The 22,580-nt window shown below is 42.2% G+C and overlaps 1 protein-coding gene and 1 long non-coding RNA gene across 4 annotated transcripts in view; one reads left to right on the top strand and one right to left on the bottom strand.

Moving 5' to 3' along the window:
- The window catches only part of LOC132243196 (prostatic acid phosphatase-like), a 26,191-nt gene extending 10,529 nt beyond the window's left edge, over positions 1-15,662 (top strand). The window contains exons 2-11 of one of the 3 annotated variants that reach the window (XM_059728787.1): positions 1,059-1,154; positions 1,941-2,027; positions 4,133-4,285; positions 6,878-6,976; positions 8,429-8,533; positions 9,814-9,946; positions 10,223-10,305; positions 11,847-11,957; positions 12,964-13,129; positions 13,944-15,662. In XM_059728787.1, the coding sequence (XP_059584770.1) occupies positions 1,059-1,154; positions 1,941-2,027; positions 4,133-4,285; positions 6,878-6,976; positions 8,429-8,533; positions 9,814-9,946; positions 10,223-10,305; positions 11,847-11,957; positions 12,964-13,129; positions 13,944-13,963 (1,053 nt within the window). In that variant the 3' untranslated portion in view covers positions 13,964-15,662. Of the gene's footprint in view, positions 1-1,058; positions 1,155-1,940; positions 2,028-4,132; positions 4,286-6,877; positions 6,977-8,428; positions 8,534-9,813; positions 9,947-10,222; positions 10,306-11,846; positions 11,958-12,959; positions 13,130-13,866 lie in introns of those variants that run through there. The other 2 variants (XM_059728786.1, XM_059728788.1) reach the window with 2 other exon arrangements.
- Positions 4,256-22,580, bottom strand: LOC109282259 (uncharacterized). The gene is made up of 3 exons (XR_002089196.2): positions 22,425-22,580; positions 6,312-6,431; positions 4,256-4,333 (listed from the first exon to the last, which is right to left on the bottom strand). It is a non-coding gene; the product is annotated as an uncharacterized LOC109282259 (long non-coding RNA).

Genomic DNA, 22,580 nt, shown 5'->3' with positions numbered 1-22,580 from the left:
AATTCTTGAAGCTTTTAAAATCTAGTCAACTGAGGTGAACATTCCTTATGAAAGCAGGAGGTAACATAGTAAGAGTTTAAACCTGATGTGCCCACCCTCATGTAGAAATATGCAGAAGTGAGGACACTTCTCAGAAAAGATTTTTCAAGTTAAGCATACAGGCATGATCGAACTCTAATTCTATGATATCTCACTTCCAGTTCACAATCACGATACATAGAAATTATCTTCTAAATAACATTACTGGCCAACACACTTTTATGTCTCATATGGGAAAAATCAGGCATTTCTAGTTCACAGTTCAGTGGGCATCATAATGATATCCCAAACTTAAGTATATTCAAAGTTATTCTAGACAAATTGACCCAGGTTTCTGCAGACTCTTCAATATTTTGGATTGAAAAACAGGAGTTAGTTTTGTACAACTAAAAGCAGATGCTATAGTGTGTGTGTGTGTGAGACAAATGGGAAAAAACAGGTGTTTGGCGTGGGCTGCCAATCTGCTGGGTTCAGCAGTCTCTGGCATGATGTGAGGCACATGTGAGTGCTCCCAGGCTGCTGGCCTGGGCTACTGCAGGTTCCTGCCTGCTTTGGCCACTTCAACATTGAATATCAGTTCAGTTTATCTGTCCAATTTATGTAGCTTAGAAAAACCTGCAAAGTTTGAATTGATTCTGCCCTGGGATTTCCGAACCTCTATACTTAGACATAGTGTGCTGCCCCTGGCACTAAGAAGTTGGATATCCCTGCTCTAGGTTAAAAAGGTTCCTCTCTCTCTCAGATTTAAAGCTGCTTGAATTTGTATGTTTAAGGAAATTTGCTTCAATCCTTTCTCAGTGCACCTTTTCTGGGGCAAGATTCTACAAACTATTGTTATTCTTCTGCCTGTCACAGTGCATAGCATACCCTATTGTTTTTTTCTTTGTAAGAGTATTTTCAAATAGCCTGATCCTGATGTACATCTGCTGTTTGTACATTCAAGTGAGATGCATGTCTTAAAGCAAAAAAAGAGGAAGGAAACTCAGGAAATTAATTCAATCTTCAATTAATTGTATTAGGTTTTCAGACATGGTGACCGAACCCCCGTTGAAAACTTCCCAACTGATCTACACAAAGAAAGCGAATGGCCTCAGGGATTTGGACAGCTCACTAAGGTTTGTGGACTTTCTATGAAAATGAGAACATTAATTAAATAATCCATGCAGACATGTGATTGTCAAAATATTAGCAACTAACCTGTTAAGCATAAATCATAAGCTTGTAGTGAAGTGATACTTGACTGCCAACTATTAAATTGCATCTGGACCTTTACAGCCAGGCATGTGACTGTCTCTTTGGATCAAAGGCATTATACAGCTTCCTGATGAAATGCCTTCAGTATGATAAATGGCAATATATAAATACATTATATCTATATTTGTATAGACCAACTTTAAGTTAAAAAAATTCTAGAAAGCTTTTCTAATGTTTGCCAAAAAAACAAGTAATAATAAATGTGTGGATTTCCAAGACACTGTATCAATAAGAAAGAGCGTATTTGACTTCTAGAGGTAAAGGAGTTCCACTTGCAATTTTGGAAGAATCTTACAGAACAGGGGAAATACCAATTTGAGATTTGATAACAACTCCAATTACATCAAACATAAGTTGGCAGAATATAATTAAAGGGATGGGAGAGAAGCTATGAAATCGTCAGTCTGATTAAGAGACATACAAAAAACTAGAACTCTTGGTTCCATTTCTTGCCATTTTCCAGTTGCTTTAATAAAAGGGATCAATTTGGAACCAAGAGTTCTAGTTTTTTGTATGTCTTTTTGTCTCAGACCAGCACGGCTACCAAATACACCTCAGTCTAATTAAATAATTTGTTGTGATGAGTTATATGAATAAACCTTCATGGAAAGGAAAATTTACATCCATATGTACTGCTTCTCCAACAGACTGGAATGCGGCAGCAGCATGGACTTGGACAATATACACGGAAAAGATACTCAAAATTTCTAAGTGACACTTACAACCGGAAACAGGTAAGCATCAGAACTCACATTAGGAATTATTTTACTGTATGGTTGGGCTGTCAGTATTATCAAAAAAAAATAAAATAAAATAAAAAAAATATATATATAAATAATAATAATGAACCCTAATTAAAGCAAAGAATAAGGTAACAGAAGATTAGCAGGTCTGAAAGTCAGGCAGGTTATTTAGATTAATTCACTTGACTTTAAGCACCTAAATTTGGATACTGTGGCCATAAAAAGCTAATTAAACTTTAGAAAGTCTTCATACAAGAGAGAGTCCCACATTCCTTATCATTTTTGGTAAGAATGAAAAAGAGAAATGATCTAGGGATAGCTGAAGAATTTGGTACTTCACTGATATTTATAATCAGGATCAGGCTATTTGAAAATACTGTTTCAAAGAAAAAACAATAGGGTATGCTGTGCACTGTGACAGGCAGAAGAATGAAAATAGTTTGTAGGATCTTGCCCCAGAAAAGGTGCACTGAGAAAGGATTGAAGCAAATTTCCTTAAACATACAAATTCAAGCAGCTTTAAGTCTGAGAGAGAGAGAGAGAGAGAGAGAGAGACCTTTTTAACCTTTAACCTTTTTAATCTAGAGCAGGGATATCCAACTTCTTAGTGCCAGGGGCAGCACACTATGTCTAAGTATAGAGGTTCGGAAATCCCAGGGCAGAATCAATTCAAACTTTGCAGGTTTTTCTAAGCTACATAAATTGGACAGATAAACTGAACTGATATTCAATGTTGAAGTGGCCAAAAGCAGGCAGGAACCTGCAGTAGCCCAGGCCAGCTGCCTGGGGGCACTCACATGTGCCTCCCATCATGCCAGAGACTGCTGAACGCAGTGGCTTGGCAGCCCACGCCCGATTGGCTACTGTCAGTTGTCAGCTTCAAGGAGGAGGAGAGCCAGAAGACAATCTCTTCTCAGCCCCACGCCCTTGCCAGCCACCCACCTCTCAGAGGCAGGAGGCGGAGTGGGGAACCCTTCCCCCTAACCCCAGCCCAGCACTGCATGGAGGGGGAACCCTCTATCTGCAGTGCCAGGCTGGAACATGCTTCTCTCCTCTCCTCTCCTTCCCCCCTCCTCGCTGCAGAGGCCAGTGGCTGGAGAGCGGGCAGGATTGGGGCAATCCCAGCCCAGCCTGCCAGGCTGTGAGAGAGTGTTAAAAAGCCCCTGCCATAGGGGCTTTCCCTACCCCCATGCTGTGCTAGGGCAGCCTGAGGGTCCGTTGCCCTGCCCCTCATTCCACCAGGCTGATCGGCACAAGCACAAAACAGGCTGGGGAGCAGAGTCTTTACTGCTTCAACTCTGTGACAGCTGGGGGCAGGGCCAGCCCTGCTCTGCTGGAACGGACAGCACAGCCCAGGGCTGCAAAGTATGCTGGGATTCTGGGGGACTGAGAGTTAACTTGAGTTGCAAGGGGATCTGGGACAGAAGTTCCAGAAACTGGTTTAACCTAAATCAGTTAAGTCTGATACTACATCCATCCAGGTTTATCTTAAACCAACTTTGGCCTGTTTGAAATTGGTTTATGTGCGCTGTTTTGTTACAAGTTTAAACCAGTTTCTGATCACTTATGCCAGTTTACATGTAAGGGTAACAGGCAATCTGGGCCTTCCCACTGCACAAGCGCCCTGAACCACCCCCATTATGCAGGTTGTGGGCCCCTAGAATTTCTCCTCTAAGCAAGCTCCCCCAGCATCATGGGCTACACTGCCTCCACCCCAGAAGAAGCAGAAGCTGAAGGAGCCCAGAGATCCCAGCCACAGAAGAAGCAGGAGCAAGGCTGAGAGTGGCAACCAAGTGGGAACCCACTGCCTGCAAGTGGCATGCAGATCAAGAGCTGCAAGTTGGATAGCCCTGATCTACATGTTTGTTTTCTTCGGTGTTTAGATCCCGAAGTGAAAGGTACCTTAGAAAATCAATTTAGAAAATGAAGTTTATTCCTAGAATCAGGACTTCAGTGCTATTTAAATAGAGCATAAGGATAGACATCATGTTTTGAAATTTATGGAAAACAAGAAATGAATGAAGGGCATCATGAAATAAAGACCTGGGTAAAATTGCCATCTTTTTCATTATTACCAATAGTTTGTTTTTTTCTAGGTGTACATTCAGAGCACAGACTACGATCGCACTCTCATGAGCGCTCAGACATATCTTGCTGGCCTCTTTCCACCAATAGGCAACCAAATCTGGAATCCCCGGATCCTTTGGCAACCCATCCCAGTTCACACCAGGCCACGGTCAGCAGACAAGGTGAGCACTGTTTCAGGACTTCCCCTCTTGTTAGTAGAGCTGTATTTACTGTAGAAATGCAAAAACACAAAATAAAAGGTATTTTCTCATTCCCACTAATCCACTCCAACAGAAAATAGTTCTCCATAGCTGTTAAACTACAGAAGTGTCTTGCTCTTGTATCCTATATCAGCTGTGTAAGAGTCCTCTTTCCATAGTAGCTTGTGAACACAATCTGTATTTCTCATCACCATCTTCGAGCAAAACTCTTACATCATCTTGTCAAGAATGACTTTGGGCACTGTGATTGGGCTACCTTCCCCCAAACTCTACTTCTTTCCTTGCTAGTCAGGAATCAGTCAGCCAAACAGACCACTAAAGTGTTTTCAACTTTAAATGTCTCTATTACTATTTTTTTATTGCAGCAGCACTAAAAAATTTTAATCACAGCATAGGTCTCTATTGCGCTAAGTAACATAAAACATGACAAAAAAGAGTATCTGCCCTGAGGAGCTTCCTGTATAAGTGAATCTATTTCAGAAGTGACAGAACTGGTAGAACCTTTTATATAAACAACTCTTTTGGACAGACTCAGCCAAATATCTGCCCAAAGGCGGCTGTAATTCTGTGTAAGCCAAAGATTTAGCAAAGCCAGGGTGTGTGATGGGCAGAAAGGTTTCCTTTCCTGCCCTTTACTGTACTCTGTGGAAGTCTTCACAGTGAACAGGCCTCTTTTATAAGGCTCCACCAACCTCCTGCTCCAGAGATGGTCACGAACATTAAACCATTCCAAAGCCACGTGTGAAAAAAAGGGGAAGGGTTTGCAAGGAAACTGGCTCAGAAACAATATGACTCGGCTTGAACCTTTGTTCCTTCCTTAAATTAACCTTGTTTTCCTTTAAATATGGGGTAGGAAAGGAGGCTTGAAGTCAGGAAATGCTTTGACAGATTGTGATAAGCATCAGAGCCATCAGATATTCATCCAAACCAAGCCTCAAAATATTCTGAGTCAGCAGTAAAAAAGGAATCATAACAGACTGTTGTGAACTATGGGAAAAGGGACAGCCAATTTACCTGTGAACTCCACTTGCCTGGCACTTCTGCAACTGTCCCAGTTTGGGAGCAATGATACCTAGTTACAGTGCGCCCCTGGACCAGCCTGAGGTTTCTGCTGAAAATGCCAACCACCTATAAGAGCCAAAAACTGTACCCTCCTAAAGGCTTTCCAGGGCCAGAAGACATGATAAACTGAGAAATCAAAAACTAGAAACATGATGAAAAAAACCTGGTCACAATTTACGTTTTCAGCCTACTGAAATCCATCAAAAAATGATAGGCGGTAGCACTCAGTGCTACTTAATAAATAGGCCAAAAGGAGTGGCTTAATAGCATGTAAAGGCTGATAATTAAGTCTTATAGTAGAAGCAGCATTTGTTATTGTGTAATTAAACAACATTCTAAAGCCTTGTATTTCCTCCTTTGGCCTCCACAGCGTACTGCTCTCATAGAAGAAGAACATGTACTCTGAAAGGTGTTGCAATATTTCCAGTTAAAAATATGCTGTTAAATATGCTATTAGCTAACAACTGCTACAGTTTCTGCACTTGTTAAAGAAGGCCGGGCAAGACCTCCTAGTTATTTAAGTCCCACTGAAGCATCAAAGGTGGAGTTAAGTCATGAGGGTCCTCTGTACACAGTGCATTTCACTCCTAATATATTAGGTAGTAATAATGTTGCTATGCAGCCTGTCACAATTCGTTTGTCCTTTTTAATTCAAGGGATCTAGCCATTTCAGAATACTCGAACAGTGTCATGGCACTGTGGTTCTATCAAAAAAAAGTCTATTTTTATACCTGAATTGTGGAACAAATTTTCAGCAGTCCTCCACTGTATCCACGATGCATTTGATATGGAAATAAGAAGTGGGGAAAGGTGACTTCAAACCATCTTTATTTTCTTGATCCTGAGGATTAGTATAACCTCAAGCCTGCTTGATAGGGTCTTTCTGGCAGCCAAGTATCTGCTATAACAGGGGTGTCAAACTCACCCTGGACTAGATCTGGATCCCAGGGGTTCCTCCAGGAGCACAGCTGCAGGCCAAGATGCAGGTCCCAGGGGATGTGTGGAGCAGCAGTGGTGGCAGGAGTCCAGGCGCAGTGGTGGGGATCTGGCAGCCCAGGGTCAAGTAGCAGATCAGGTTAAGGGACCACAGCAAAGTAATTAAGAGCTATACTTGCACAGCACTCGCACCCTTACCACAAATGGCTACATCCATCAGGACCCAAAGGCCCCAAATTCTGTGACAGACCCTGCCCCCTAGCTCCACCCCCAACTTCTGGTAGCTCAGCAGGCTAGATAGAAGGGATCCATGAGCTAGATCTAGCCCACAAGCTATACGTTTGACACCCCTGAGCCAGAGTACCAGTATGCCAGCAAAATCATTCTCTGCCCAGTGTCTAGGCAATTTGTGCCAACAGATTGGCACAAAATAGCCATAACTGACTCTAACGTACAATGATTAAGTTCTGAGTGATAGATGCACTCAAAAATCCGATTTGGGTTAGATAGCTGCAGTGTGTTTACATTTACTATAAGTTTACTCTTTTATTCCAGATGCTGCATTTTCCTATTCCTAACTGTCCACGTTATGATGAACTACAGAATGAAACTCAAGCATCTAGTGAACTTCAAAACAGGATACAACCCTACCTGGTAAGAATTTAAACTTAAGGGATCTTAACGTTGGATCATATCTCTGTACTGACATGCCTGTTAAAGGCTCCTGCAGAGAAATAGCCTCTTGTTAAAAGTAAAGTTACAAAACAGCCAGTTTTACTGTAAAATTATTCCTGATACATCTGAAAGCAAAACATTTAATAAAATATACTTACCCTTTTTTTAGATCATAATTTGGTACCCACTGTCTCAGGCTATTTAAAATAATAAAAAAAGGTTGGAACAGACCTCAGGTCATCTAACTTAAAGCCCTGCTTAAAGCAAAAACATCCCTATTTGCCTAACCTGTACTTGAAACTTCCAGTGGCCAAGATTCCACAGCCTCCATAGGTAACCTGTTTCGATGCTTAAGCACCTTCAGAGTAAGGAAGTTCTTCCTAATATCTAACCTAAATCTCCCTTATTGCAATTTAAACCCATTACTTTCTATCCTGTCCCCTGTGAACACAGAACACAGTTGATCACCATCCATCTTCTCTTCTCCAGCCTAAACAACCCCAGTTTGCCCAACCTTTTCTCAGAGGTCTAGAAAGCATGCCATATAATCATGTTTGTCAATCTCCTCTGCACTCTTTCTAATTTTCCCACATCCCTCTCAAAGTGTGACATCCCTCTTAAAGTGTGAAGCCCAAAAGTAGATAGAGTAGGTCTCACTTCAGGTGAGACCTCACAAGTGCTGAATAAAGTAGAAAAATCACTTCCTGTAACTTGCATATAAAACTCCTGTTAATATATCTCAGTATGTTATTCACTTTTTTTTTGCAGCAGTATCACACTGTTAACTCGCACTCAGTTTGTGGACCACTACAACCCCTACTTCATTTTTTGAAGTATTACAGTCTCACCATTCTGTATTTGTGCATTTGATTGTTCTGTCCTGAGTGAAATACCTTATATCTATTATTAAATTTAGTCAAATTTCAGAACATTTTCCCAGTTCATTGAAGTCATTTTGAATCTTAATCCTGTCCTCCTGGTAGTTATGACACCCAGCTTGGTGTCATCTGCAATTATACTAAATATACACTCAATTCTAAACTGCAAGTGTTTCATGAAGCTATTGACATGCATCAGACCCAGGACAGATCCTTGGGAGCCTTACATGATACCTTCTTTCAGTTAGACTTTGAGCCACTGATGAGCCACTCTTCTTTAAGCAGGATGATCCAATCATTATGCACCTGCTTTATACCAGTTTCAAGCGGACCATATATCCTTAGCTTCCTTATGAGAGAGTCATGATCCACAAAGCCTGTCACTTTGTCATAGAAAGAAATCAGGTTGGCTAAGCTTTAGACACTAAAAATGCCCTGAATTAGGACTGCTCACATAGATGTTTTCCAGGATGGGGATCTACAAGTCCATATATACTCAGTGCACACAAAGATATTTTTGTGGTGTTTTATTCCTTTTATTTCTGTCTTTCAGGATTTTTTACAGAATCTGGCAGTAAATTCAGGATACGAGATAGACATTCTCAAAACAGTGGGCAACTTCAAAATCTGGAATACATATGATACTCTACTTTGTGAGGTATTAAAAAAGACAGAGCAAGAAAACAAATAATGCCTAAGACCTTATCCAACCAAACAAAGCCATTTAGTTTCAATAGAATAGATTATCCGCTGTTTTACCCTGAATTTGCTTTCTTTATGGCAGAGTTTAACAATAAAGCACAGTTTAGTGCATTGAAAAGGATTTGCTCAAAGTATAATTCACGGTTTATAAAATACTCTATTTCTTCCTGTTGTTTATCATCTCTTAAAAGCTGGGAACAGAAATACACTGTTATGCTATTTTCTCTTCTTTACCTCCCACTGTGATATGTGGTTGTTCAAGGGTTCTGAATAGCTCAAATCGATTTTCTTATAGAAAAGTAAAGAATTCACTTTAAAACAACGAGTAAGTGTAGTAGATGCTTAGTTGGAATATTTTAAAATAGGAGGCAGCAGCAGGATCTAGTGGTTAGAACAGGGAAGTGGGAGTCAGGATGATAAGATTATATCCTGAAGACCAAGTGTAAGAAAAGAGCAAGAGGAATCTGGCCAAGAGAGCACATGCACCTGCCCTGCAGTCCTTTACATGGAGCATGTGTACATGAGACATTTACTATGCAATTAACTAATTAGCTACGTAGTAAACTTCTCAGTATCTATTAGGCTCAAGTAGATTAATTTACTCCACAGTAAATAGCACTTGTAAGTATAAGTACTATCCTGCTATGGAGTAAAACACTCTATAGCAGCACATGTGTAGTTGCTGGAGGATCCAGCTGGGGCACAAGGATACTTCAGTGCGGGGGCTACCTGCTGGTTAGCCCCGCACTGAAGCTCCTTTGTGCCCTAGCCACAGCACATTGAGCCGGGGGAGAAGCCTGGGCTGGCAGGCTGAAACCAAGGCTTCCTGCCAGCAGGGGCTGCTCCAACCCAGCTCCATGTGCTGTGCATGAATAAACTCCAGAGTTTATTGCACTGGAGTTAATTGCTCCTGGGCATGCATTCAAATGGCAATAACCTCTGGAATTTATTCAGGCACAGCAATACCATGTGTAGACACACCCACTGACTAGCAAAAACAGAGGAGGGGAGTTAATACAGCTACAAATAAACTGTATCTATTTACAGTGGAGCTCCCTCCATGATGAGGAACCTCCTTAAAAGAAAAAGTGCTTTTTAGGGAAGATGCCAGGAAATTATGTCATACTGCTATGAAACTGGGGCAAGCATGGGGACTCCAAAGTCAATCGTGTAAGGTTGGACAGGAGGAAATGAATAGGAAAAAGAATAATTTTACTTTCCTTTTTTTTGCTGTAGAGCATTCACAATTATACTCTCCCTGAATGGGCCACCAAAGATTTCATGGACAAGATGGAAAAGCTGACAGAATTATCCTTATTGTCATTATTTGGAATATACAAAACAGAAGAGAAATCACGGCTTCAAGGAGGTAAATAGAAAATGCACAGCTCGCTGAAAGGAAGCATTGATGCTTGAGTGCCAAATATGTATATTTACGCATGTAAAACTACTGAAACAGCACCATGATTCATATCTAAGTATGTTAGATGCCAGATGAAAATATGCATTTTTAAACATGGACTTTTGCATGACTTTCAAGGTGGTGAAGTGTAGATGTGCTTTTAGTTTTCCTAGTTTCTAAGATTTAGGGACTTCAATAAGAAAGTTATTCATATTCTCATAATTTTCCCCCATATACTTTAAGGTGTCCTCGTGAATGATATTTTAAAAAACATTAAAAAAGCTGCTAACCCTTCCAACAAGAGAAAACTTAGGATCTATTCTGCAGTAAGTATCTTTGGGTTTTGTTCTTTGTTTTTTTTAAATGTACAGTTGATATGACTGCGATTGGGAATGTAGCAGAAGGGGCTCTGCATGGCTTGGCTTAGAAGCAATAACACCTTAATCACAAGTACTGGGGAAAAAATATAAGCAATGTTAACAACTCTTTTGTTATGACAGCTTTTCAGTATTAAAAATAAAAATCAGAACCCTTCTCCAAACTAAGACCAAGAATGACATGATAAAATTGGACTGGTTATCTAATTGGATAGAATTTATGCAACGTGATACAGGAAACATAGGATGCACTCCTCAACTCAAGTGAACTTGTGCTTATTATAAGATATCTTTACGCCTATTATCCCACAAGTGTAGCATTTGGTCACTGTGGGACTTCTCTAAGTTGCATCCTTCTGTAGCAGCTAACCAAGGGTGCTTGGAGCACACAACCCCAGCCAACCCTTCAACACACACCCAACGCTTGGGAAAGGATGGTGCAGAACTGATTTTGTCCTGTCAGCCACCTGAGGATTTCTCTAAGTTTAAATATCTTTACAGTCCCTCTGTGTTGTTAGCATATAATAAAGGGGCTGTAAAGATATTTTAATGTAGGGAAATCCTCAGGTGGCCTACAGGGGACAACACCAGGTCTGCACCATCCTTTCCCAAGCATTGGGTGGGGGTGGGAGGGTGTAGTTAATCTTGGACTAGCTTCAGGTATATATATATTTATTTAATTCAGGGCTGTCCAACTGGCAGCCCCCAAAGAGCTAACATGCAGTCCCCTCACCTAATGACTGCTGCCCTTTTCACTCTGGCTGCAGCCAGGATCTTGGGGATCTCCACCTTCTCCCTCTGGCTTCTGCTGCCTGACCCATCACCAGAGGGCAAGACAGAGCAGTGCAGCGCAGTCCACAGAACTGGGGAAGGTAGCAACCCAGAGTGCCCATGTGGCACAGTACAGCAAGGGAGCTCATGGGTGGAGAGCCAAAAGTGAGGCCTGCTGCTTGTGCAGGGGATGCCTGTGCATGCACAATGCAGGGGATGGGGAGAGTGTCTGTGGGCACATGGTGTCTAGGTGGAGCACCAGTGCACACACAGCATATACCCTGGGGGCTTATGGGCCCTGTGGCATGCAGCTCCCCCCAGTGTGGCCTAGGGAACATACAGGCCCTGACCACTTAGAAATGGGACAATCCTGATTTAACTTATAAAGTATTTAGGGTCATTTTTATGTGCTGTATAAGGATTAAAATACAACAGTTTGAATGTATTTGTATCACATTCTGTGAGTATATTCACAGTGGTCACACCAGGAAAAGATTTTAATTTCTTCCCCTTCAGCTGTTTTCTATGGGTTTTCCTGACAAGGAGACAACTGGGAGAAATAAAAAAAACAAAACAAAACAACAGGTCACAACTACAATTTTACTCTCATATTTTTCACCAAAACTAGTAAGATTGGAGGAGGAAGGCGCAGGGATAAAAAACACTAAAAAGCAATTATTGTATTTCACAGGAACATTTGTTTTTCTTTTTTTTAATAGCATGACACTACAATCGGTGCCCTGCAGGTAGCACTCAATATTTTCAATGGAAAACTGCCTCCATACTCTGCCTGCCAGTTTTTTGAACTCTATCAAGAAAGTAGTGGGCAAGTATAGATCTGCCACATGCAAATATATTTGCTTTGAAATGCCAATTTTCTGACCTCTTAAGAGTATTTTAGGGAGAAAAAAAAAAAATTTAATAGTATTTTACTGAACAGTTTATATGCACAATGCTACATAAAATGCATTAAAAACCAATGATCATTTCAAATCCAGTCTGTGCACGGTGGGTGTGTACATGTAAGAAAGGTTAATTTAAACAGGGAACTTGGGTTTATTAGAGAGAAATAAGTAGATAGATTATTGTACCTATTTCCTTAAAACAGTAGGGATAACACTTGAAGGTACTTCATAAAGCTTCTCTCATTCAAGCAACATCCTTTTTTTAGAACATGATCGTACTTCCATTTAGCACAGGACTTGCATCTTAAGAAGCCTGAGCTTTGAAGATACAGGTTTCCCACACTTTCTGCTGTACATGCATTCCTGGAAAATGGTGCGTAACTTGAATTTGCAAAAAGGGAACCCACTTTACAATGTAACAAATAGGGATATGTTCCAAGACCTCAACTGTACTGACCCCCAGACCTATTTCTATGACTTTTACAAGACAATTTTGGTACTCACCAACAGCAGACAGTACACGCAAGCACATGGCGCTATCATAAGAAGGATGGCAACTACAGAAACACGTGTCGCAGACAACGAGCGAGGAGCACAGATCCACACAGGAAACTATATTTTGGTGCACCTCACTCTCACAATACACCACACAAAGCAGCTGACTGCAGGCTTCAAGCACACCGATTGCATAAAAGTGAATTTACCTTGCATGTAATACATTTTTGGTATAAAAAGGGTCATCCCATAAGAGTGAATTTGCATATACAGAACCTACATAAAGCAAGGGAAACCTGTATATTTGCAAGGTTTTTATTCTCTAAAAAATTGTTTGAGAATCACTTTTATTAAAGCCTGTAATTTGCAGAGTGATACATTCTCAAATGTATGGCTCTAACCTTCCTTTTTCTTTCATATGCTGTATATCAGGCAGTACAGTATTGAAATGTACTACCAAAATGACACATCAAAGGATCCTTATCTGCTCACTCTGCCAGGCTGCACACCTGCTTGTCCCCTTGAGAAGTTTGCTGAACTGGTTTCTCCTGTTCTAGTGGAAGATTGGTCCAAAGCATGTGGAAATAAAGACATAATGAGAGGTAATATAATAATGTCATGTATTTTCTGCTCATGGCATCTAAGCAGTAATTGCAGGAATGGTTGCGGACTTCATAAGTTTGCAAAGTGATGCTTTAAAATAATAGCCTGTCCTTCTGTTAAAAAATACGGGCCAAATTCACCACTGATAGGGAAGTGAGATATAAATTACATTTTCTTGTACCAGGGAATTCCTGTACATAGAAAGGGGGCCTTCACCCTGAGGGCAGTGTGACTGTCAGTGCTCCTCTTCAGTATTGCAATGGTGGAAAACCAGCTTTACTTCATGGTTACGACTTTGTAAATGTGTTACTGAGGCTGCCGAGGGGAAGAAAACTGAATCAAAGCATCATTCAGCACTTCTGGCCATGTCCCCTTCTAGCCCACAGCTTGGGTTTTCCTTCCCAGTACTTTCCATTGTCACCATCCCACGTAGTGTACAGCTCTGAAATCACAACACATTCTTATCTATGGAGTAAGAACTACTCATATGCCTGAAGCTGAGTATCTAAGTGATTCTAGGAATGGGGTATATGTGTTTATATACGTGTAGCATGTATGGATTTAACCAGATATACACAGAGGCATGTTCTAAAGAACAAGATTCGACTATAAAAATATTTTTATGATAAATATTTATAATTCAGGCTGTGGTATGGGAAAAAAAAAAAATCAACATGCCACACATTGATACATTTTCTTAGCATGCATGGTTTTCTTTTTTTTCTTTTCTTCAAAGAAATATTCCTAGGATTGGACTTCGTCATTGCCGTGTTGTTCGTCTTTAACCTTGTGCTGTTATATCTCTTCTACCAGTTTGGAAGGTGCAGGCGTAGAAACACTTATGAAAACCTTTAAAGGGAAGTTAAAAAAAAATGGGAGAAAGAAACTGGAAAACTTCTGGAGCAGACAGATGTCTTGTATTGTTTTTAAACTGCTCTCAAAGAAATGTTCTACATCCTGCAATTGTGTTTGGTCAAATCAAGCATAAGTAGTAAAACTGAGTAACAAAAGCTTGTGAAACAATATTTGTAAATCACCGCATCTTCTGTAAGGAGCATCGCTGAAATGAACTCATGTTCAGAGCTTACTTTTATATTATGAATGAGTTAACTACAGATAAAGATTTGTATAATGATTTTTATATTAATTATTGATGTTTCCAGTGGAGAAAGAGAGAGTGACTGATTTTTTTCCCCTACTTGTATGCTTGGGTATGGATTATCATTGGTTTCACTGTTCTCACAATAATTTTGCTTGCAAATCAGTCAGTATTATTTTCCTTACTACTTATACAAGTTTATGTTTTTGACATTTTCAGCAGGTAAAAGCATGCAAATGTTGGTACTGGTTGATACCATTATTTGCACACACAGTTACCATATTTATTCATACCCCTTCTTTCATCTGCCAAACAATAGTCAGTTTGCTTTGCAAAGATGTTATGCGTCTGTAACTCTCTTTCAAATCTGTTGAAACTCTGGATGTTAACTATCATATCTGCAAATCAGGCCAGAAGCCTAGTACAATGGGATCCTGGTTGACGCCCATACTCCTTACATACCATGGTAGTACAAATAAATTAAAATAATATATCTATTTTCCCATCATTCACGCTGCTCTCACATCACTCTGTCCATCCTGAAGTTTCTAATCACAATTTTCAGCCTTATTTCTCCATCCCTCACCTCCGGATTTACCTTGACAACTTTTAATATTAAACTCATCAGGATATATGTTACAAATAACTCATAGTCCTGTCCAAAAACTAACTTATGAACTGCTCTGATTTTTTTCTATATTGCATCTCTTTCATGGACCATGTTATATCAGTTCAGACTGTAAGCTCTACAGAGCAGGGTTCTTGTTTCAATGTATGTGTATCAAATGTCACATGCACCAAGTCACAGGTATACCCAACCCTAATGGCTCATTGAGCCAGGGGTTAAGGAATGCCAGTTTCTATAAGTAAGGGACTGATGTGGCTAGCATTCCGTCCAGCCTTCTTTGCATAAGCTGTTTATAGCTGGCCAGCTGGGCACAGGTTTTGGCTCAAGTTTGCAGCAGGGGTCAAAAATGCCACTGAAGCTTTAGCAAGGTGCCTTAACTACTTGGTAATAAACATGCTGCTGGTGCTTCATAAAGCCATTTAACGAGTAGTTTTAGGTGTTAGTATGTGGACAGTCCAGGTGCTAAGAGCTCCAGGAGCCACCCAAAATTACTGTGTAACAAGCCTCTTAGACATATGGACACTAAAGATAGGAATAGAAAGTATGATATTAAACACTGCAAATGTGAAGCTTCCCAAGTGTCCTTTTTCTGACAGTAACTTCAGCAGAAATTGGTCACTTTAGCTGAAGTACTGTTTCCTGCTCAGTGATCAGATTTCACAAATAACCCTGACATTAAAACTGCCCTATTTGTGTTGGGGGAGTGTCACGATCAAATGATGAATTTAGTTCCTAGGTGATGTTTGATGTACAATGTATTTGTGCAATGCTGCTGAAAAAAAAAATAAATGGCATCTTTAAACAATGTTTTAGTCAAACTAGCTTCATTTTAACTGATATTTCTGATACTGGGAACCTGTATGCAATGAAAGAGTTGAGATATGTCCAGACTGAAGTCAAAGCTGTGATTACAGCACGTGTAGGTACACCTGGGCTAATTTTAAACTCTCTAGCTTGGTGCTGCTAACACTGAACTGTGCCAGCACAGAGTTCAGTGAAAGAAAGACTCACCGAGTAACTTTAATGGATCTCAAGCAATTAGCTTATACTGAATCTTGTGGCTAGGGACAGATATTACACAAACTGGTTTAAGTGATCAGAAACTGGTTTAAACCTGTAACAGAACAGATGTTCAGTGCACATAAACCAGTTTGAAAGTGGCTGAAACTGGTGTGAGATAACCCTGGTTGAATGTCATATCAGACTCAACTGATTTGGGTCAAACCGGTTTATGAAATTTCTGTCCCAGACCCCTTGCTGGTTTAAGTTAAACCAGACTCCCACAGCATCCCAGCATGCTCCCTGGGCTGGGCAGGGCTCTCTGCTCCACAGCAGAGCTGACCTCTCCCTTCTGCTCCCTGGCTGGAGACTTAGCAGAGACTGCAGGCATCTGCCTGGTTTATCCCTGCTCCCCCCCCTTCCCCCCACCCTCTCTGCCTTACACAGACACACAGCATTAGCTAGCAGCCCACATGCTGGCTACGGTCCATGTTGTGGCAGACAGGATAAAGGCAGAATCAACAGGTAGCTGGTAATGTCCCTCTGTTGTTTTCTTAATGGGGTGATAAACACTGAGTTGGGGTGATAAATACTGTGCTATCAATTCCATGCTGGGCTGGTCAGAAAGTGGGGGGGGGGGGGGGGGGGGGGGGGGGGAGCCCTTCCTAATCAGAGCATCCTGCTGGGGCCTGGCCATACCCCTGTCAGCTCAGTACTGTTGAAGGGAAGGGAGGGCTACTCTAGCACCCCCTGGCTTCTAGCCTGAGCCACTGCAGCCATGTGCTTGCATTTCTGGGATGTCTGTACATTTACAAACTGATTAGACTAACCTGCAAAGATTGAATCAGTTCAGGCTCAGTCTTTTTGAATGTCTGTCCCTAGCCTGTGTGCTGCTGAGGCTACATTTGTTTTCAGTAGTCAAGCTAACTTAGGGACATCTGCAGTATAGACATACCCTTGACATAATTAACAGCAAACTTAGCCATTTTTGAGAGGCTAGAAAGACAGTGGCACTCTGGCAGATGTCGTATGGGGCATGCTTAACTTTATCGTGCATCAGCAGATGCATGACAAATAGGTCCAAGGAGGTGATACTTCCCCTCTATCAGGCGCTGGTCAGACCGCAGTTGGAGTACTGCATGCAATTCTGGGCGCCACACTTCAAGAAGGATGCGGATAACCTGGAGAGGGTCCAGAGAAGGGCCACTCGTATGGTCAAGGGCCTGCAGACCAAGCCCTATGAGGAGAGACTAGAGAAACTGGACCTTTTCAGCCTCCACAAGAGAAGGTTGAGTGGTGACCTTGTGGCTGCCTTTAAGTTCATCACAGGGGCACAGAAGGGAGTTGGTGAGTATTTATTCACCAAGGCGCCCCCAGGGGTTACAAGAAACAATGGCCACAAGCTAGCAAAGAACAGATTGAGATTGGACATTAGGAAGAACTTCTTCACAGTTCGAGTGGCCAAGGTCTGGAACGGGCTCCCAAGGGAGGTGGTGCTCTCCCCTACCCTGGGGGTCTTCAAGAGGAGGTTAGATGAGCATCTAGCTGGGGTCATCTAGACCCAGCACTCTTTCCTGCTTATGCAGGGGGTCGGACTCGATGATCTATTGAGGTCCCTTCTGACCCTAACATCTATGAATCTATGAAAATGATTTCCTACAAGAAAATTGCATTCTGTCAGAGTAATGGGGGTGGGGGTGGAACTTGTGAAAACAAGTTTGTGGAAAGTTGGAAACCTGCATAGTACAGGTGTTACTAATGTTGTTATTAGAATTCTGACTTGGGTGGTAATACTGCATTTAATACTGGCATGTAGCAATTTTACTTCAGAGATTCATTTCTGTTAATGGGATGAAATTATATTTGAGAAAATCCAAATTTCTTATAAGGGCTACAGCAAACACATGACAAAATGTAATGGATTGAATCAAATTTATAAATTCAAAAAAAGTTAGAGAGATATAGGAAGAAGTGAAAAATGAAAAAGATAGGTCTTGGTTCTCATTTAGATTAATATCCCTGTACAGTGTTCCAGTAAATTAAATCAAATTATATTTGTCAGAGCAGGGTAGAGTTGAAACTAGAGTTATGTCCTCCCTCCCAAACACTTTTTTTTTTTTTATTGTTTACTTACATATGACAAAGATAGTGACTAAAAGTTACAGGGCCCACAGTTGTGTAAGACATCAATAAAAATGTTAAAGCAAAATGTGTTTTTATATTTGAATGACCTAGAGCAAAAAACAAAAAACAAACTCAGTAACCTTCAAGTCCATAACATCAAAGAAATTATCTGATTCACTATTACTGAGGCACAGAATAGCAAAACACTTATGCTGTAGCATGACAGAGCCAATGCGGATGATGACTTGCCCTTCCCTTCCTACATACAGTAGGGCTAAACACTGGCTAGATATGTTCGTGGCTGTGTGTGCACATACCTGAGCATAAGTTCTTGAAAAATGATAAAGAAATGAAAAAGGAAGAGGCTTCTCCTACGTTTTAGCCCAAATATCCAAGTGGTTAGTACAGTTAAGAAGCTCAAAGTCTGGGTTCTTACCCATCACCCCCCATTCCCAGAGAGCATTTGACCTTATATCTGTTTGATTTCCTAGTTGAATACTCTAGCCAACATATGGCATTGCCATATATCAGGCATGATCCAGAGCCCCTTTTTGGCACTTTTTTTATGGCATAGCCACAGTCCTTTGTTATGTAATAGTAATTTAAGAAAATGGATGGAGAACAGTAGGGACATTTCTAATCCAGTGGGAGCAAGTGTTCAGGTTAGGAAACAGGACCTGCTCCAACCCAGGGCAGCATCTTGTTGCTGAGCCACACAACCCTTGGCTTGTTGTCTTCTTCCAACCCTTACACATTTCCCTCTCATGGCTGCCCAGGTGGCCAGTGTAAAAAAACCTTGTTGGAGAGATGTCTGTGACAGTGATTAGCACACTGTGCTGAGAAACCAGAGAACTAGCTTTGAATCCCTTCTGGGTCAAGGGAAACTAAAGTCCAGGACGTTTTTATGTACACATATATACACATGCACACACACACACGTGTGGGTACACACACACACACACACGTGTATATGTATGTATATACATACATACACACACGTGTGTGTATATATATGTACACACGTGTGTGGGTGGGTACACACAGACACGCGTGTGGGTGGGTACACAGACGTGTGTGTATATGTATGTATACGTACACACGTGCGTGTATATGTATGTATACATACGCGCGTGTGTGTACGTATATGTATACGTACACACGCGCGTGTATACACACGTGTGGGTGGGTACACACGTGTACACACATACACACACGTGTGTATAATATATATGCGTGTGTGCACGTGTACACACACACGTGTACACACACACAGTGTGTGTATTATATATGCGTGTGTGTGTATAATATATATGCGTGTGTGCGCGCACACACGCACACACACGCGTGCACACACATACGCGTGTGGGTACACACACACGCATGCACATACATGCACCACGCATATACATATACACACAAACACGCATGCACACACATGCACACGCACACACGCACACACACACGCACGCACACGCACACCCCTATCTACTCATCTATAGTAAACTATACATATAGTATACTATATCATAATGCAAGGGTTGTCAACTGGGGGTACATAGTCTCCAGTTTCAAGGGGTCTGCCCAGCCCGGCCGAGTGTGGGAAAAACTGCCACCAGGGCTGAGGGAAGTCCTGATGAAGGGACAGGGGCAGGCCGCCCCAGTTATTCCCACAGCCTCTGTCTTGAGGGTGGCATTGTGGGTGGGCAGCTGCTGCTGCTGACGTGACTGGGGGCAGGGCAGAGCTGGGTTGGTCCTGTCCCACGCAAAGGTTGAGAATCCCTGTCATAGTGCATTTCATGTCACATATTAGATCCAAAAGGCAAAGGCAAGTCATGTAGAATTTGTTTGATTAGCTGTTGTATGCAAGTGTAATGACTGGCCATTTGTTAGATAGCATATCATGCATTGTTATGGGATGGTATTCCTATATTGTCTGCTACCTGTTATTTTTCAAAAAATATTTTCTAAGCAATCAACTGATTAGTGTACAAATTCAATCTCAACTGCATATTCATTCCATTTCTAAAAGGAAAACACTTCTCACCTTACTTTGCATAAAGCACTGTAACAGACATTCATTATTTAGGAGAAAATTACCAGTTCAGACATTAGAGATAATCTGTTAGGTTTGTTCGGTGCTATTTTATGTTTGTGAAGGTTCTCAGAGTGAAAAAGACAAACAAAATCTTCCCTATTTTGAGATTACTGCTTGAAATTCAGTACTATGTCCTTCTCCCTGGGCCCACATGCCCCATTCCTGGCCCTACATTAAAAAAAAAAAAAAAAAAAAGGGAGTTTTTTTGCACTGTCCAGGGGCCAGATTCAAGGAGAGAAAGGGGTCTGGATAAAGATTAATTTGTACCCTGTTGCCCAAGAATTTGCTAGGAAGCTGGAGATGCTAGTTCAAACTTCCTGTCTGTGGCTGGGGCCAGGACCTGGCATCTCCTGCTCCATAGGATACTGGTCAGCAGTACCTACTACCCAGCATTCACTGTTTACACAGTCTGTCCTGGATTTGTCACAGTGCATCTTCCTCCTTTTCTACTGGTGCTGCTGAAAGATCACTGGGTCACACTCAGCAGGAGACATGTCAGGGAACTGATGTTATTTGGCAGGGAGAAGCAAGAACTCCATAAATGTCCATTAACACAGAACAGCTTGCAGAATCAAGGTATGTGTGATTTGAAGCTTTCTTAAAAATATTACCAGGATCTGATTACCAGATCCAAAGAGAATGTTCAGAGTATGATAAAAGTAATAAGTACAACAGTAGTTTCCAGTGCTAGATATACTGCAGCTGATATTATATAAAATGCAATAATTTGTCCTCTCCGATATTAAAACACTCAGTCAAACATGAGTTTATTAGGGAGAGTAGAATTCTATAGTGCAGCTACACCAGGCATAATTTGCAGAAGACAAAGTAGCTAATCTATTTATTGTGCTATTGCATTTTGCTTACATCCCATATGTCTGTTTCTAATCTCTTTTATCTCTATATATAATCTTATCTCTGTTTCTTTTATGTTTTCTCTGTCTAGATAGAGATATTAGACAAAAGACAGATTTGGTTTGATGAAATGTGAATTCCCGTCTCATTAGAAGTAGGCTGAAAACTCATTCATTTCAAACTGGGACTAAAGTACAACCATTAGATGATAACTAACTGGCCTGGAAATTAATAGACTTGTCTATCATAAAAGAAAAAAACTCTAGTGAGATGATTTACTGTCGTAGTATCCAAGGAAAACCTTGGGTTGCATTACAAATGAAATCTCCTAGAACTATGTAGCTTCACGGATCAAATACTTTCCTGGAACTTGTGAAAGCTGGCGTCTATTTCCAGCTCTGCCACTGACTTAGTGTGACCTTAGCCAAGTCACTTCGCTATTTTTTGCTGCTGTTTCATTTACATAGGTTATAAGCTTTAGGGCTGCTGTCTCATTCTATTTGTTAACACCTAAGCTAATAGGGTCCCAATCTTGGTTGGAGGCTGATCAGCGCTAATATAAATCAAATTGTACTGGTAACTTTAGTGTGACAGGGGGCCTCCCGGGGCCGAACTCTGTGGCCCGCCCGCCTGTCACCGTGACAGCAGGCCTACTCAGGGCCAAGCTCTTCAAGGCCCGCCCACCTGTCTCTGGGCAACCGCCCACTCATCTCGCCCGCCATGCCTTTGATGATAATGAGTTCAATTAGGATGTTAATTAAGCGGGAGGCTGCCCTTTGACTGCCCCGCTGCCCAGGGGCGCTCTGCGGCTCCGACCTCCCCTAATACCGCAGCCCAAGCCTCGCAGATGGCATCATGGTGTTCAACATCTCACCGGCCCCACACTGGGCCCCAGAATCTTCTACGCGACCCCACTATGGTCTTCCCTACTCAGGCAGCCACTCCACCGTCATCTGGGCTACCTCACCCACCCGAAGCCTTGTTCCCCTCTCGGGTGTGGTTCCCCCAGAACCTTCAGCTACCAGCCCTGGCCCACCTCAAGGCCAGTCGGGACCCCAGGCCCCCGGCTCTTGGGCGTCCCTCGCCGTGGGCCCCCGGCCTTTTTGACCCTCACTGGTCCTGGCCCCAGCATAGGCCAGTCGAGGGGACTCTCCCCTTCGGGCTGGGTCTCTCTAGCCACTCACTAACACTGGGCCTCACCGTGCCACTACTCCCTTCCTCCTAGGAGAAACCGCGGCACCTCACCCACATCACTACCACTCTCGGGGTCCGCCCTCTCAGCCCTCCTCCAACTCAGGGGTCACCCACCCGGTGGTGGTGGGAGCTAGGAGTTAAGGCGCCCCAACCCGCCTTTCACCGGGGTGATCACTGGCCTGGCATTTCCTGGGGGCTCCCGCGCCACTAAGAGCCCCCCCAGACCACCCACTCCCGGCAGGGTGCAGTTTCAGGTCATGACCAGGAGCCTCCTACCATCCCCTTGCAGCTCCCCCTTACCTCCGGGTCGTACACAGCAGCCCTAAGGCCAAGCAATGTTGCTGTCTGACCTCCTGCAGCCAAACTGCCTGGTTTATATAGGCCCCAAAATGGCTGCCCTAATCAGGCACCTGGAGGCTGCCAGCTCCAGGCCCTTAAAGTGGCAGGAGCACCCTG

Source organism: Alligator mississippiensis, chromosome 5 (assembly GCF_030867095.1).
Source record: "Alligator mississippiensis isolate rAllMis1 chromosome 5, rAllMis1, whole genome shotgun sequence".
NCBI classification, from domain to species: Eukaryota; Metazoa; Chordata; order Crocodylia; family Alligatoridae; genus Alligator; species Alligator mississippiensis.
This window is presented reverse-complemented; position numbering and strand designations above follow the sequence as displayed.